Source organism: Sciurus carolinensis, chromosome X, assembly GCF_902686445.1.
Source record: "Sciurus carolinensis chromosome X, mSciCar1.2, whole genome shotgun sequence".
Classification (NCBI taxonomy): domain Eukaryota; kingdom Metazoa; phylum Chordata; class Mammalia; order Rodentia; family Sciuridae; genus Sciurus; species Sciurus carolinensis.
In genome coordinates this window covers 79001168-79019935 of record NC_062232.1, presented here as the reverse complement: position 1 = coordinate 79019935, position 18768 = coordinate 79001168, and the positions used below count along the sequence as shown (strand labels likewise).

General features: G+C 33.4%; 1 protein-coding gene across 6 annotated transcripts in view; it reads right to left on the bottom strand.

The window, feature by feature from the left end:
• Diaph2 (diaphanous related formin 2) overlaps nucleotides 1-18768 on the bottom strand; it is an 831244-nt gene that overhangs the window by 631341 nt on the left and 181135 nt on the right. For all 6 annotated transcript variants that reach the window (XM_047535653.1, XM_047535655.1, XM_047535654.1 and 3 more), the window contains one exon: nucleotides 16072-16211. In XM_047535653.1, the coding sequence (XP_047391609.1) occupies nucleotides 16072-16211 (140 nt within the window). The remainder of the gene's footprint in view (nucleotides 1-16071; nucleotides 16212-18768) is intronic.

Genomic DNA, 18768 nt, shown 5'->3' with positions numbered 1-18768 from the left:
ATCTGATTCTGGTGGGCAGCAGAGAAGTTAAATAAATCTTCGTGCACTGTAACAGGGGTAAGGAGAGTTGAAGGGTAATTGCTATTTGATGACTGAACAACAGAAATGCAACAGTCCTTCTCACCTACCAGGTGCACTGCCAAAAACATATAATTAAAGACTCATTACAGTGTGTGATAGCTACATAGACAAAGATCAAAGAAATTTAATGTTCACAGATATTTTTAGCATAGGACAACTGCAACGAATGTTTAAAAAAAAAAAAACATTTCCTTGCATCCTTGTTGTGGATGTCAAAAAAAATTGGCAAGTTCAAATTTCTTTTAGTCTCAGAATGTCATCTGTAATGGTAATTGCTTTAGTCTTCTCTTGTTTATTTTTATATATTTTTAAATAATTTCTGCTTAAAACTGAGAATGATACTATGGAGACTATATGTTCTGTGGGCACATACATGGTAAATACCTTTTCTTCATTACATTTAATTGTTAACTGACAAAAATGGCATATATTTATGGGATTAAACATGATGCTTTGATACATGCATACACTGTGGAATGGCTTAAGTCAGCTAATTAACATATGGATTACTTCACACCCTTACCAATTTTTGTGGTGAGGACATTTAAGATCTACTTTCTTAGCAATTTTCAAGTGTACAATATACTGCTCTTTATGATAGTCCCCAAGATATACAATAATTCTCCTGATCTTATTCCGCCTACCTAAATGAAATTTTGTATCCTTCGAAAAATGTCTTAATATAGCCTGTTAATAAATTTTTTCAAAACATAATCTTGAACAATGAATATTCAAAATCCTTAACCACACATTCAACAACTTGGGAATTATTAAGGCTATCTAAGACAAATTAAGCCAAATGTACTCATCATTTATCTCTATCACATTGATTTAAATCATATTAAGCAACAGAAACAGAACAAAAATACCAAGGATACACACACACATACACAGACACACACACATACATATAAACATATAAAAACCTTTATAGCACTAAATGCAATATAAAATCCCTAAGAAAGAGGTATTAGCCTCTATGTTATTCAACATGGCTTGCACTTATTTCAGAAATATGTAGACACAGCTACTGCTAAAAGAGGCATTTATGCTCATTAAGTCTTTCCAGAACATATAAATGTCCTCTAAAAAAGTACAGTGTTTTAACTGCTGAAAGAACTTAGGTTCTCTTTAAAAAGGTAGGGACTTTTTTTTTATTGGAATAGTTAAAAAACAAAACAAACAACTAAAAGTTTAAATTAATGGCATGGCTTTGTCCTCATTTACAAACTTCTATGGACAAATGCACACTAAATAGTGTAGTTTTACTGGTTATAAAATCAAATAAGTTACCCCATTTTACAGATAAACTAAAGAAGTTTAGTGGCTTTTCTTATATCACAGAGATTCCTAATAGCAAATCCATGATCAGAATCCAGCACTTCTTCATTCTTACCTGCCTCAGATTCAACTTTATTATCAATAGAATAAGCTTAGTGGATATAAGCTTATTGGTTATTTTTCTTTCATTCATGACTAGTGGATAAAAGTTAAATTGAATTTTTAAAATTGCCAATGGATATGCTCATAATTGAAAGCAATTCCAGTGAGGTACTCGCTTTTCACCTTTTAATTATTGATTTTAGGTTTCACCAAAAAGGCAAGGAAATTTTGAGATAATAAAAACACTGGACATGTCTAAAAACATACTTTGTTTCCCATTTGCCAACAAATAAAATATTTAGTTGGTCTGCATAGACAACAGAGTCTTTTTGTACCATAATTCATTATAATGGAATGGAAACGTATCAATGAAATAGATATTTGAATATCTACTTTTAAGAAGTACAGTAATTATTAGGTGATATTCAACTTGACAGAAAATACACGTTACGGAGCAAGTGGAAAAAAATGGAAAACTGCTTTTAATTTTGAAATAATAGTCCTTGGTTAACCTTACTTGCTTCTCTGCCCAACAGGAATAAGGCGGTCAAGTCAGTCATCTTAAGGTGCTTCCTGCTCACTTCCTTACTTCTCTATCCCTTTGTGGTTTGCCTTACTTACTTTGGTTATACTAAATTGCCAATAAACCAAGCGACCACTTTTTGCCGAATCAACCAATTCCTCTGTCAATCAGCATATCTAAATAGAGTGAGTCCTAAACTAAAGTACTGGTAAAGAACATGTAAAAGATAAAAGAGATATCACAAATGAAAAAAATGGGCAAATGTGATAAACATAAGAGAGTCAAAGATGACTACAAATCATACACACAGGGGTCAAAGCAAAAATCTTGAATGGATGAATGAGCTCTCTAAGAAGACAGAATAGACTGAGTTGTTTTTATAAACAGTTAAATATTATCTGATTACAAATCTGTTGTGAGCTCATAGACTACAAAGTTCAGCATCATGCTCATAAATACCTCCACAGTATGTGTTTAACATGGTACTTGTATCTCCACAGTACTATTTGATATATAATATCAAATACACACAGTACTATTTGATATATAATATTTTAATACCTTTATTTTTATTTATCAATTTTTATGTGGTGCTGAGGATCAAACCCAGTGTCTCACATGTGCTAGACAAGTGCTTTACTACTAAGCTACAACCTCAGCCCCACTATTTGATATATTTATCTAGGATCCCTCATATTGATGTTTCAGAAATTTTCAGTCATATATTGAAAAAAATAAAAACCTGTATATGCAATTTGTTCCAGCTCCTTGAAATGAATTCCTCTGTAGCTATCTATTCTCAACTTTTATTACTCCAATTTTCCAAGCTCATTTGAAGAGTTGGGAATTCATGAAGCTTAATGCTTCGAGTCAAACTATGGTCATCATCAAATTAAGAAACATGATTTCCACATGTAAATCATTATTATCCACATGTTGAAATAATACAAAAATAGTAGAAGAAAACAAACAGAAGGAATAACTTCTAATGTTCTACAGCACAGTGGGAAAACTATGGTTGACAACAATTAAGTATATAATTCATAATAGTTACTAAAGAAGATTTTGAATGTTCCCAAGGAATGATAAATATTAGGAGTGATGGATAAATCAACTACCCTGATCTGATCATTACATGTTGTACATATGTACTGAAATGTCACATACACATGTACAGTTAGAATGTGTCAATATAAAGTTAGAAAAAAGTAATAGCAGATAACTAAACTAATTGAAAAGCCTACAAACAACTTAGCACAACACATCCCGTCAGGAGAAAGTAATGATGAATAAATAGAGAAGTTTTTAAAGTAAAAAATATATCATAAGGACAGAGAATTCCCCCAACTCAATGTCCCATACCACAAACATTTAAAATATTATGGCATTTTAATTGATACTCACAATGCTGAGCTCAAAGGCACTACAAATGCTTAAACTTTCTATTTCAAAGAAAGTTTTGTTAAATGTTTAATACAGTTTTAGTGCTGAATCCAATTCAGGGTATTCTTATTCTTTGACAAACATTAATTCACATATGAAAATTTATGATAACTCAATTTTTTTGAAAATCTGTTTACAGCACTCCAGTTTTCAATACTGTTTGATGAATGAATTGTTGAATGCACAAATTTAACAAAGAATCTTCATGAAACTCTCTTGGAAGCTGGTATCAAAGGAGGTATGATATCACATAAAAAACCTAAAGTAGTACTCAGTACTCAGGCAATACCCTCCAAAAGAGAGACAAGAGGTGTCAATCTACGGAGTGTTAAGAACAATAAATGCTGCAGAACAGATCTAACAATCAGAAGTGGATTGATTTGGGTTTTATGAAATCTTGAATTTCACATTCAAATGGCAGACTAATAAACTATCTTATTTGACATCAGTTTAGTTTTAAAAGTTCACTACAAATTATGCTGTGTTCTGCACCCGGCCTACATGGACTCCATCTCTATAGAAGATTTTCAGGTTTAAACTACCTGATGTGAGAAGCTATACACCCAGAGCTTTGCTGACCAGGTGGGAAATCTCTCCCAATTAGCTGTCCATTATCTAACGCCAGTCAAACAGCTGGGGTCATAGAGCAAACACTGTTATCTAGTGCACATGGATCTTCTTTCAATCAGCCATATAGAATGCCTGCTCTCCAGGTGCTAGCTGGCATCTTAATTGTGAATTGTCAGCTATCCAGCTCCTATAAAAAGTCCAGCTGAGATGATAGATATTCCAGGGGGAGAGCCTCAGGGGCACTTCTCAAGTACAGTACAACTTGGAGCAGGTTAGATTACTAGAAAGCTGAATACCAGTACTATTACACTAGGTCTTTGTAGAAACATCATGACCTTGATTTTTTTTCTTTTTCCTTCTTTTTTTTCTTTTAAGTTACAGCCCCATATAGGAAATGGACATTCACAGAGATCCTCTGTACTTTATGGAAACTATCAAGGACTCATTCTACTGTGTCGTTCAATATCCCTCATCTAAAGAGCCACAAAATAAAATTCTCTGAGTTCATAACTGGGAAGAATGTCCCTCCTAAGGGGGAAGAAAAAAGGATACACTGTCATTAGTCAGGTAACAGCTATGTCTCACAATATTTGCCTTTTTTCCTCCCTTAACAACATGGAAACTTGGGACAACTTTATAGTCATATCATTGCCTGTCACAGTCCTAGGCTTTTTGATATGTACACTTACCCCCTTATTTACTTGGAGCTTGTATTTTTATCCTAATCTTTACAGTAATGAGATATCGTATCTCATTGTAAGCTGTAATTGCTTTAGCAATAGTTTCATTAAAAGAGAAGTATTTTAAAGCCCTAGCATGTGCAGGAGACCGGAGCAGGAGGATCACAAGTTAAATGCCAGCCTCAGCAACTTGGTGAGACCTTATTTCAAAAAAAATAAGTAAATAAAAGGACTAAGGATATAACTCAGTGGTAAAGTGCCCCTGCATTCAATTCCCAAATTCCCAGTATAGGGAGGTGGGGGGTGGGACACGACTCTAGTATGTGTTCAAGGACTTTAGTTAAATTCATATAACTCAAAAATTTTTCAAGTAACACAAATGTATAACCATTTTCTTCCAAAGTCTAATTTTGAATGTATAGAAAATGCAATTAATATACATAAAGTGTTTTAAAAGGAAGTTAGCCATCTACTAAGGAATCCATTTAATTAGTGTGCCTAGACTCAGTTGCTACATTTTATATACCATTATAGTTTTATGTCCAGTTACAAGTTCCCAAATATTTTACATGATTTTTATAAGCAAAATGGTCCTCTAATTTAAAACACATCATTTAAATGAAAACATCTGTTGCCTTGGTGGAGCTTACATATGCCATATAGTAATAAAATAAATGTCTACACAAGAGCCACTATTTATCTTAATGTCTGTAACATTTTCTCCCCACTAAAGCAATACTTCAAAAATGGGACAGTATTTGCTGTGCCTAATTCTTTTAAAAAACAATATAGGACACATAAATCTAGTTTACTTTCATTATGAGGCATAATATCAAGGGTGCCTGAATCAAAATTGTGTTTTTAAGCTAATCGTATATGATTAAAAATTCAAGGTTGCTTAATACTTGTGGTAGTAGTTTAATAAAAGGAGTTTGGATATGGTTGATATTAATTGAAACTGCTGATCAACATTTTGAAAGAAAGCGTATAAAATGACATAACTGCAATGGATTACTATTTTCTACAGTATACTAGTGTAGAAATGTACTAGTGGTATTCAAATATAATTTATGCAATTCAAAGTTAAAGCAAACAAATTCAAAATACCAATATTAAAAACCTGCTTTAGTAATACTGCTCACAATGCTGCCTTATGAGATGTACTCACAATATTAAGCCCTGTTCACATTTCTGCATCATAAAAAAAAATTGGCCTCATTATTCCATTTTGCATAGGTAGTCCCCTGCAAAATGTTCTAAAGAGTATTGATCTGCAACTACCTTTATATTAACTCTCTAAGTAGTGTTGGCTGCTTTGCCAAGCTTTTAATAAGTTTAATACAGACTGTTTAAATAGTTATTAACACTCATAATTGGGAAAGTGCTTCTATTCCTAATTTGTACTGCTGTCAAGATTCAGCTATTTTCATTACGATGATTATGGTGAAATGCATATTTGTTAATATGCCAGAAAATACATTAAAATCTAAAGGGAAATAAGAAGACATCAAGTAAAAACAAATATTCCAGGGGTAATACAAATAACTGTACATATATAAACTTGAAAAGATATTTTCTTTATTTTCACCTGCTTAGAAACATCGGCTAAAGAAACTATCATCACAGGGAGTGAACACAGACACTGTGCCATGAGTTTGGCAGATAACTATATCCCAAGCAAACCAGAGGGGGGTGGGGGGAAGCAGTTTCCTAGTGGGGTAAAATAGCCCTCAAGCTGTAAGGCAATTTCAGCAACAACTCTGAAAAGAATTCTATGCAATCACAACTCTCTGATACTATTTTTCAAACTGGTATTTGCGGTTTTTGTCATGTGTTGAGAAACCTTAGTGACAAGGATTTATTGCCACACATTTCTTTGAATCTTCATAAAATGCATTGCCCGATACCTATACATCCTGTAATGGGTTGGCTGGGAATAAAATCATCCGAACTCATTGGTCATTTCTCAGTAGACACTGCTTCCTTTCATAAACTTTAGTAAAGGCATAGAAATAAAAATCTGTAAATAATGTAGTTCTCATTCTAAATCACACACAGACCATGGTATGTGAAAATTCTAATGCAATTTGTGATGGCAGATTGGGATTTATTTTATAGTCAAAGCACACGGATTTTTAGGGTATTAAATGGAGTTGTAAACATTTAATTTCATTAATTCACCATGCAACTGTAAAAAGACTATTGTATAAAGCATGCTATGCTGTCTGTAGCTTATGAATATGATTCAAATCAAACCAGTAGGTTTCATTCCTATGTGGAAAAAGTTAGCTCCAATCTTTTGCTCTGATTACAGCTAAAAATGCATGGCCACAAAATAGTGCCAGATTAATGCAAATTCATTCTCGCTGCTGGAGAAGCATAGGTTGTTATGGATGGTAGGTCAATATCTCCATCAAATTACACATTATTGTATATAAATTACACAGTATCAGCCATCACAAAACAAATAAGAGGGCAAGAGGGTCCCTTCCCAAGAGGAGATTAAAATCTAAATGAGAAAAGCAGACATACATGCATGAACCTATTTTAGAGCATAAGCAGGTGCAGGAAAATATATACAGTAAAAAATATATGTTGAGGGAATGTATAGTAAGAAAGTGATTTGGGATATGGACAGTTGATGTTGGTTTAAAAAAGCAACTTTTAAATATTTGCCCTTAGCTGAAAATAATATAATGAAGTGACTTTCTTAGAGCCTTTATCATGAGTGAATAAATACCATATGAATCTGAAAGTCATGACTCCATTTAATATGGCAAAATGACTGAAGTTATTAGTATGTGTAACAGTATATATACGTGTACTTTTTTTTTTTTACTAGTAGCTAAACAAGAAGAAATCAGTTAAAATTATGGTAAGGATGAAAATGATCCATGAAAGTACAAATGAGTGAGTTTTAAGGAATATCAGTCTTGAGAAATAGTTAATGAACAGAGTTTTAGAAACTACTTTCTTTGATATTTAAAGGAAATTAAAACTGGGGTTAAATGTTTGTAAATATAACAAAATAATAGAATGATTATAAATCTTCTAGCCTTATGGAGGAACATTTTTTTCTCATTCTTCAAAATAATTCCCATATTCTAATCATCTACTTCTAATACCAAAGAATTGGAACTAAGCAAATGAGAATACAGAACATAAAGGTTTGTGGCTAGAAGGCTTCAATCTCATTTACATATGGATAAACTAAGGCCCAAAGAGATCCACTGACTGGACCAAGGTCAACACAAAGAGCAAGTGATCAAGAACTGGAATTCAGACCTCAGAACTGGTATTCCACTGTGACTATCACATAATAAACTACCTCTCCGAGTTTAGAACTATTGAATATATTTTGCTTTATATGGCAAAATGTTTTAATTTCACATACAAATAAGTACACTTTGCATTTCAGTGGGTTGAACAGTATCCACCCAGAGCCTCAGAATATGACTTCATTCAGAAATAGGGTCTTTGGAGATATAATTAAGGAAAGAATCAAGGTAACATTTATACTGCAACATGGTGGGCCCTAAATCCAGTTATACTATCCTTATAAAAGACTGAAAGGTGACAGGCACATAGAGAAGGCAATGTGACTGATGATGGAAGCCCAGACTGGAGCTATGACACCACAAGCCAAGGATTGTCACAAGTTAGAAGTAATAGTCAAGGATCCTCCCCTGAAGTCTTTGGAGGAAGCTACCTGGCATCTTGATTCAGACATCTGGCTACCTGAACTGTGAGAGATTAATTTTTGCTTAAAAACTTCAAAATTAAATGTCAAACATTTAAATTCACTACACCAATTTGTGGTGATTTTATAGAAATCCTAAGAAAATTTTTTTGAAAATATTTGAAAATTTATGTTTAATTTCAAGCAAATTTTTACTATTATATAAAACACTACATACACTGCTGGTTGGACTGCAAATTGGTACAATCACTCTGGAAAGCAATATGGAAATTCCTCAGAAAGTTTGGAATGGAACCAGCATTTGACACAGTTATCCCACTCCTCAGCATGTACCCAAAGGACTTAAAATCTGCATACTCTAGTGAAGTGGTCACATCAATGTTTATAGCAGCTCACTTCACAATAGCTAAGCTTTGGAACCAACCTGGGTTCCCTTCAACAGATGAATAGATTAAAAAAAAATGTGGTACATATGCGCAATGGACTATTACTCAGCTATAAAGAATAATAAAATTATGGTATTTGCTAGTAAACGGATGGAACTGGAGACTATCATGCTAAGTGAAATAAGTCAATCCCAAAAAAATAAAGGCAGAATGTTCTCTCGTATATGTAGATGCTAACACACAATGTGGGGGTGTGAATAGAAGTTCATTGGATTAGCCAAAGGGGAAGAAGGGAAGGAAAAAGGGATAAGAATAGGAAAGAGAGTACAATGAATCAGATATAACTTTGTTATGTTCATATATGAATATACCACCAGTGTAACTCTACATCATGTACAACCACAAGAAAGGGAAGTTATACTCCATGTATGTACAGTATGTCAAAATACATTCTATAGTCATGTATAACTATAAAGAACAAAGGAAAAAAATAAAATGTTAAAAAACACTATGTACTTAATGAATCTTTCTATTGACAATTTTCTTTATTTTCTGTGGAACTTCTTTCTTATATAAATTATTATTATTGTTAGGTTAATTTTTATATTGCTTTCCTCTTTTTCTGACTTTTTTGTTGTTGCTCCATTGCCTTAATTTACATATTTGTTTCTGTCTAGTAGGAAGATTAATTAGTTATTTGGTATCATTTGGTTGCTTATTTGTTGTTTCTGTAAGGGAGGTCAGGCCTTCTAAAGTGGAAGGTAGCTAGACAGCAAATTCATAGGGTTTATGGTGGGTTTGAATCTAGTGGAAATAGGTGTGGAGGCTTTTTCAAGGAATAAAAGGTGTTTATTTTTTTAATTTTTAATAAAAATGTATTTGTAAATTTTGTGTTAACAAAGTTAAATAAGTTTCTGTTCTGTACCACTTCTGACAGCTTTATTTAAAAATCAAAGCTAATGTTCACAGTGAATTCCAAAGAGGGAAAAATATTACTCTGCACTTTCAGAACATAATTAACCATGTGACATAAACACATACCCTACCACCATCAGTTTTTGATTTTTGCTGCAGTTGTTTGTTTTTCTTTTTGAGGAGTACATTGAAGAGAATATACCCTTATCAGGAGATAGAAAAAGGATTCTTAGACCCAATTTGAATGGTAGATAAAAAGGCCAAGGAGAGATCATAGTACAGTGGTAATTTACTGGACTTTGAAAAGAATTTTCAGGAAACTCAATGGAAAAGAAACTAATGTGTTCCCTGGTTTTTTTGTTTTGTTTTTTTTTTTCCTCCTCTCTCCAAAACCCACACACATAGATATAGGCACACTAAGAGGTACTTGTTGGCAATAGCATGTTACTTTTTTTCATTTACCCAACTGTAATGCCACAACTTGTATGCCACAATATACATACATGCAGAATTTATACAATGAAAAAAAGATAATCTTCTTCAACCTCAAGAAATTCTCCATGAAATAAATTTCCCTTTCCCCTTATTAAAGTTACCTACTGCCTGGTGCCTAACAAGCTTATAAACCCTTCTTATCAGGAGCATTCCCTATACACCACCTTCCCAGGGAATAGTCCTAGGTAGATAAATTCTGAACATCATCTTGACTCTTGCTCCTTCACAAAGGGCAAAACTAATTTGATTATGGATGGGCACCTGACTCGTGGACAAGCACTTAAGTTGGCCTGCTAACTCGGGTGGCCTGGCATGAAAAGTTTTGCCCAAGCAGAAACAAACGAGGACCAGCATCTGCCCTTCAGAAATTTGAACTGGATGATACAATTCAGAAGGTCAAGCCGATAAATATGAGAAAAATAAGCCAATTCATAGAGAGTCCATGTAACCACTGAAACATCAGAGTGATGTGCCATGAATTTCTGTGGCTGACTGAGGAAGGCTCATGACAAAAATCGCTGAGTTCTGGTAGTATGCTCTGATGTTAAATGACCTTCCATCTTAACCTCTATGAAGAACAGCTACACTAAGCGGTCTCTAGAATTCCTGTGGGATTTCTAGCTCCCTTGCTGCAATATATAATATAGCTTCCCGGCTTTATCCAGAGTTATCCTTTAAAAATGTAGGCTAGGTCATGTCATTCCTCTCCTCAAAACTCTCTAACAACTTTCCAGCTCACTCAGTAAAAACTAAAATCCTTCCAATGGCTTACAAGGTTCTATATAACATGACTTTCCACACTCTAGTTTGCTTGACATTTCTGGAACATGCCAAACATGTTCCCATCTCCAATATTTGCTCTTACAGATTCCTGTTTCTAACAACGTTTCTCCTACAGTTAACTACATAACTGCCTCCCATACTTCCTTTATACTTCTCCCCAATGTCATTAAAGTCAGGAAGGTCTTTGCTGACCATCTGACATAAAATAGCAATATCCCCTCCACAGCATGTATCACATTTTAGGTGTCCTTTTTAAAAATATTTAAAATATTTTTAAATATTTATAATATTTTATAATATTTTTAAATATTTTAAAAATATTTAAACATATATAAAAATATTATCTGACTTCCCTTACTAGAATACAAGCTCCATATGGATAAGTCCTATATTGATAAGGGAAATGTATTTTTATTATTACTCATAGAATATCCATGTGGTATGTAAAAGCAGGTCACATATAATATTAAGTGGTATTTATTTTTTTATTTTTTTTATTTTTTTTAGTTGTTGATAGACCTTTATTTTATTCATTTCTTTATATGCAGTGCTGAGAATTAAACCCATTGCCCCACACATGCTAGGCAAGTGCTCTACCACTGAGCCACAATCCCAGCCCTAAGTGTATTTCTTGAACTGATTGAATTTAAGGTAGTGCCAAAGAAAATTATCTCTTATTGGTAAAATAATAATAATAATAATAATTTATCATGTAATGGCAAATTAGAATAAATATCATATGGCATTTGAGTTACCAGAGGGATCATCCCCAATGAATAAGTAGAGAAGTTCAAATTTGACTACCCAAATATAAGAATTTATATTTCTTAGATTATACTCAAAATATTTCTACATTTAGTAGGTAAAAGTAACAAAATGACAAAAAAAATTAAGACAACAGTAATAATAAACAGCAATAATAAATAAATTTTATTTAAAAATAATTTTAAATTTATTCACAGTTAATTTATAATCAACTTCAATATATGTACATATATTCCATATGCCTATGAGACATAGGGAAAAAAAGTATAAGCGGATTATAATCATCGATTATGTTTTTCAGGTTAGTAAGGCTTAAATGTCCTTCCCCAAAACCATCAATAGTATTTTTCCAGAATATGTATCTTATGCTCCAAAGTTTGGCTCACATACAGGTCAGGACCAGGAAGAAAGAGAAGTATTTGCCAAGTCATTCCCAGGCTAAACAAAATTGGAAAAGCATGCAGGCAGGGTAGGTGGTTTACAGTGAGCCTTTAAAATCAGCCACACCTACCATGCCCCAAATTGTACATGTATAAAACAATCCACTAGTTATTTTCTCCCCCAAATATTTGTTATTTTTCCTCATATCATAGCTAGACATCCTTAACTAGTCTCCCATTGCAGTCCCTTACCTACATCAGAATCCCAGTAAAGCACATGATTTCATTAAGAAGAATAAAAGGAGAGGAGTTAATAAAACCATAAGGATCATAGAGGATGTTTTCCCTGGGAGAACAGGGAAAAGGTTGCTCTTCCACCTTATAGTCAGGTACACATACCTCAATATATCAGGCACAAAAGCAACTTTGTTTGTTTTCCTAGTTCTGGAAGTATATAATTAGAGTGGGGAAAAAATTGCCTACCCATTCGCTGGCCAGCTGAATCAACTCACAACTAAGAGAGTGACCTATTTTATAGTATAAACATCAAAACTTAATCTTAGGGTTTCTGCATTTGTATAATTGATATCCCAAAAGAATATTTTGTCACCTAGATTATTCCTTTCAGCACTGCAATTCTGAGGAAGAAATGTGTCCTTCCTTGTCCCTCCCCCAATATGATTTTCTCCAAGATAGGTTACCTTTTTCAACAAGCTGTAGTTAAGAATTCTCAAGCTTATGAAGATAAGAATTTTCAAAAATGTCTGATAATTTAAATGACAGGTTTGTAATATGTTGTCCATTCGAAGTATTTAAATAAATGAAGTATTTTATTTAAATGAAATACTTCATTTATTTAAATAAAGCATAATTTAAGAAAACATGAATTATAGTAATAAGAGCAACTCCCTCAATAAACAAACTGAGCCTTTGATTCATAAGTTATTATTTTTAGCACTTTTGAATTAATCAATTACTATGTTTAGGAAGATATGATGTCTATAATAAGCTATCCAAACATGAAAAATGAGTGTAATGAAAAACGAAATAATTTTTTTTCTCTTAGCTGAACCCCTGTTTTTTAAAAAATATACACATATTTCAGAAAAGGAAACCCCCATACAATTAAATAATCTCAACTATTTCTATAACTTTTATCTCCCAAATTAATCTAATCTCAAATGTTTATTTTATCTTATTGATAAATCTTACAAAAAGCCCCAATTTATCCATCTACATCTCCTTCTGAACTTCAAATATAATTAGCAAACATAAAAGTTCAAACCAGTTACAAAAGTTGATAAAGGATGCCAGTTGAGATTTTTATTGAAAAATTCCACTTCCTTTAAGTCAACAGGTCAAAATTACTCACAGCTGGAGGCAAGGGTCTTCAAAAAATGAAAAGTTGTTTTGGCTGTTTCAACTAGCAGATTTAAAATGCTCCTGATCCACAGGGGGATAGATGAGGCCCTCAACAGTCAAAGGATCAATCTGACTTGACTGCTGACCAAGCCTTGATGACCTTGACACTTCAGGCTGCAGAGCTCAGTATGCAGCTTGCTAAAGATCTTCCCTTCCTATAGAGGACACTCATGAATCAAAAGCAGCACCTCCTTCTGGATGAAGTTGAGGTAATCCTTGGCAGTAATCCTTAGCATCATCCTTTTTTGGGGGCAGTGGCACTGGGGATTGAATCCAGATTGCCTAACCACTGAACCATATCCCCACACCCAATTATTTTTAATTTTGACACAACGTCTCACTAAGTTGCTTAGGGCTTTGCTAAATTGCTTAGACTGGTCTCAAACTCACAATCCTCCTGCCTCAGCCTCCCAAGTCAATGGGATTACAGGTTTGTGATAACACACCCAATGACAACATCCATTTCTAATCCCACCAGGACACACATTCCCCAGTGGACACATGGAGAGCCTTATTCAGCATCATATGTGCCTTGATGGTCTCCAAAATATATATGGTGAACTCATTCATTCATGCCCTCTAGGACCAGGGTTTTCACTACCTCTTCCCTTCCACAGAACATTTGAGAACACTTTGGCATATATTCTTACTGACAGTAGAATCATCTCCTGCTTGGCTTTATCTGTGCCAAGCACTACAGGGCCTCAAGTTGCTTTGAGTTCATATCATCAACTTTGTAAAGAATGTGGTTTGGAACCCTATTTTCCATCTGATTGTCCCCACAATGGAAGCATGGGAAAACTTGAATCCCCTCATCTTGAACGTATTGTCATCCAGGGTGAAGATGAGTGACTATTTTACATAACAAGGTAAAATGTTCTGGATTCAGGTCCTGGATCTTAGGATCAAAGAAGCAGGTGCTATGCCTCCCTCAGACAATTGGTCATTGCCTCCACTGGTCCCATCCACAGCAGAGATGCTGCCATAACTCTCAAACATACACATTTTCATCTTAAAGATAGCTTCAGCAGAAGAGGAGATACAGTTTGACTCTTGTCAGGGCTGCTTCACAGGCTGCCTTGGAGATCTACCTGAGGCAACAATAGAATGCACTGCACATTCCATTGTTGCCCCACAGGCACAACATACTACCCATAGAGCCAATCAGCTACTGGCATGCAGCTGTCTCCAGCCAATCAGAGTCTGCCAGGTACTTGCTTGATTTCTTAACCATTTGGGGGTATGTAGCTCCTTGTGCTGCATTTTAAAAAGCCCACATGTAATTTCAAGCCTTTCCCTTTCTTTTTATAAAAATGAATTTTATTACTCTCCCCATTCATTCCTGAATGTCACAACTCCTATAGTCACTTCTTAAAAGATTTATTTACTCAGTAAATCAATTGTTCAGTAGAAACTTCTGGAGCACCTAAGTGCTGAGCACTAAGATAGGGTGCTGCAGGTATACTGGGTGGGGGTGGGGATACATGGTGGTTACTGTTCTCAACCCACACCAGCTCCTCAAATCATTAACTAGTAGCACTCTGAAAGAAATAGCAAGATAGCTACCTCTGAACAATTATCATACTCCAAAATAACTCACATCTTACCACAATCTTTTAAAATTTTTGTTATAAAATTTTATTTTCCAATTTTGCCAAATGCACTATTAATATAAATAATAATATATTTGAATTTATAAATAAATAAATCCAAACTGAAAGACTGAGCTCTAAATTATGTTCAAGGTTCTGTGTACAGATCAAAAGGTAGAAGATTTGAGTCTATTCAATATTAAGAAAAACATGAATAAAATTAGAAGTTTTTTATATATACTCTTATCTAGTATATTCTTAACTCAAGATTCCAGCAAGGAGATTCTAAAGTATTCCAATGTTACACTGAAACATTTTTCTTTACACACATTTTAATTTGGACATTAATTAAAGGCTTTATAAGATTAATAAGGGAACAACAGTTACTAGAATCCATCACGGGTAAGTACCCTGTTCCTTAAAAATAATGTGTAGCTATGTAATAGCCTAAATGTGTAAAGTTTTGAGTTTGTTAATATTCTCTGTCTCATTTCTTCTATTAGTTAAAATAATTTCATTTCTATCTCAAAATTATAGAAATATATGAATAGTATATGTAAAACATATATGAAATTATATATAACTCAAGTTTAAAAGAAATAAAATTCTAGATCTAAATATACTTAGTTTGTTTTATAAATAAATATCTAACAATCATTATCTGACTACAAAAATAGCTTTTCATGTAAATGTGGATATTTAACTTCTAGCTCTGTTTTATATAATAAAAGAATAATTGAATATTCAAGTAATATGCATATCCTTAAAATTTACACAGTATTAAAGATCAGATTTTTATATTTTTAAATGTTTAAAACCTAATAACCAGACACTTCTATTTTATTAGTTAATATCGGACCAAAATCTGAGATTAATATAACTGATTATATTCTCATACAATAATATACAGCATGAATTGTATGAATCATACCAAAATCATGAGAACCACCTACCTGACAGGATTGCTGGTTAAGGAAACCCTCAGGGATTCTAGGCAATTAAGAAGTTTCTCATCTGAAATACCAGATCGTAATTCATGAACATATTCTTGTGAAGAGAGGGTGCATTCATGTTTGCTGTTTTTCAGACCACCCTATTAAAAAAAGATACAACTTTAGACAAACAAGTTATATTTTAAGAACTTTAAAAGTAAAATAATGCACAGAATATATAAATCTATAAATATTTGACCATCTAAAATGTTTGGAGGGTGCTAGGCACTTAAACAGACTTGATCACAGAACTTAGGGGTAAAATTGTATTGTATATATGGCACCATCCTCCTCATCCTCATTTAAAAGAAAATTCCAATGATGGTGCTCATAACATAAAGAGAATATGGACCTGATCACATGAAGTTTCATCGACAGGGATGTCTAAAGTTAAAATTCAGGCATTAGGATTAAGATTACCTGATCCTTTTAACCCAGAGAATAAACACTTAAAAATTGTCTTATTAATTTTCCTAGTTAAGATATTCACATTCAATTTCACAAAATATAAAAAACTTTATCATAAAACATTATATATAACCTATTTAGGTTATATTGAAAGATATCAGAATATCACATCTTAAAAAACAAGTGAACATGCTTATTAAAATGGAAAACAATATAATTTCCAATTAGCAAGTTAGTTAATTCAATCAGTATAAAGCATTCACTAATTTCCAGGTATACCTTCCTAACAGTTATTCCCAGGTTGTAGATTAATTTTAAAAAGTCATTAAATACATTCATCTGATAGCTACTAGTTTTTAGCTTAATTTCTAATATACATGGGGTTATTTCTAGAACTCATTATCTCATCACAGTTCCTTAGCTGCCTCACCTTGCTATAACTATATAAGTAGTTCAGGGAAAAGACTGGGAAAAAAATATCATCAACACATTCACTGTATTAATAACTCACAGCTTCAAATTCTAGACATACTCAGTAATAACTGCTACTTTTCCACACTATAAATGTATTCTCCTGAATTAAGACTCTAGCCAGAGTCACTTTTTCCAAGTTCATACTACATACAGAGTTTCTACTGAGTATCCAAGCAATTCCCCCATTAGATAGAAGTTATATCATTAGAGAATACAGATTTTTTAAAAAATCTGTTAATAATGAGAAATGAGTTCCCTAGAGTTTCATACTATTTGACTTAAGAAATGCTTCCACAATGTAGAAATTATCATTTTTAATTTCTGAATATTAACAAATTCCAATAAATAATAAATGTTAAAAGTCTGATAAAGGCTTACAGCATGTAGGGAAATTCTACTTGCTTACAGTACCGTAGCTATAATCACTACTATAGTACCTAACATATTGTGGTAGAAGCCATTTCATGCATATCTCTCTTAATACAATAGACACTCCACGTAAGTCAAGTGCCTAACACAGTGCCTGAATTGATTGAGCCTCAACGAAAATGTGCTATTCTTGGTTTTGCTCATAACAATTACAGAAGAAGATATACAGTTTCACACTCTAGCTCCCATACTCAGTGCAATAATGACTGACTAAATTTTTCTTTCTTTGTTAGAAAATACAGTAGATATTCAAGAAGTTTAATGGATGAATCAACACATAGATGGCAAAGTAAAACCATTGCTTTGAAATCATTTCTACATTCCTGTAATTTATCTACTCAGCTCTTATTCAACAAGTAATAACAGCAAGTAGACATTTGTAGCATAATTCTGAAATAATATTTTTGCTCAATCAACTCACTTTCTACAACAATGCAAAGTCCATCAGTTAAAAAAATGAATGGAAATATTTACTGCATTCATCAGTCTGAAAACTACAAGAAATTAAAATTTTGCAATTCTACATTCTCATATCACTTTCATACTACCCTCAAATTTATTTTCTTAATCAATAATTTACAAGAACCTATTGATCCTACAGTGGAACCAGAATTGTATATAGAGTGTCTTCTTTTATACTTTTTGCTGTTTTCTCTGCCTAAAAGACAGCCTAACTTTCCACTGCTAGTTCATATTCCTTAAGTCTCCCTTCCATATTCTAGTTATCATTACAACATTTTAGATCTCACTGACAGTACTAGCTTCATGTAAGTTTACCTTGCTTAGTAATCAAGCTGTTTACTGGGTCTTTCACAATAGAACATGAGCTCTATGAGGTAGGAATATTGCCTGCCTTGTTTATCCTGAGATACAGGATGTTGCCATACAGTAAGCACCCAATACATATTTCCAGGATATGGAAGGAAGGATAGAAGGATGGAGGATGGAAGAAGAAGGAGAAGGAAAAGGAGGGGAAGAAGGAGGAGGAGGAAGAGGAGGGAGGAGAGGAAGAGGAGGGAGGAGGGGAAGAGGAGGGGGAGAAACAGAATGAATGGGTGAATGAATGATGAGCTTCAATATTCTGGAGCATCTAAGTTTAGTTTAGCTTTGCTTCAGAATATTATAGGTTCTGAAACTGTCAGTTACAATATATTCAGAGATGCTGAGTACAGAACAAGTAAACTGAGACACTGTGAGCTGTGGACAGCTTAGATTTTACCACCTAATCATTAATCTTCTCTAATCATTAATCTTCTGGCAATCTCCAGGAACATTATTAATTGATCTCTATAACCCAGTTTGCTCATCCATGACAGACAGGTAAGAAATACCTACCCTCATGTTTAT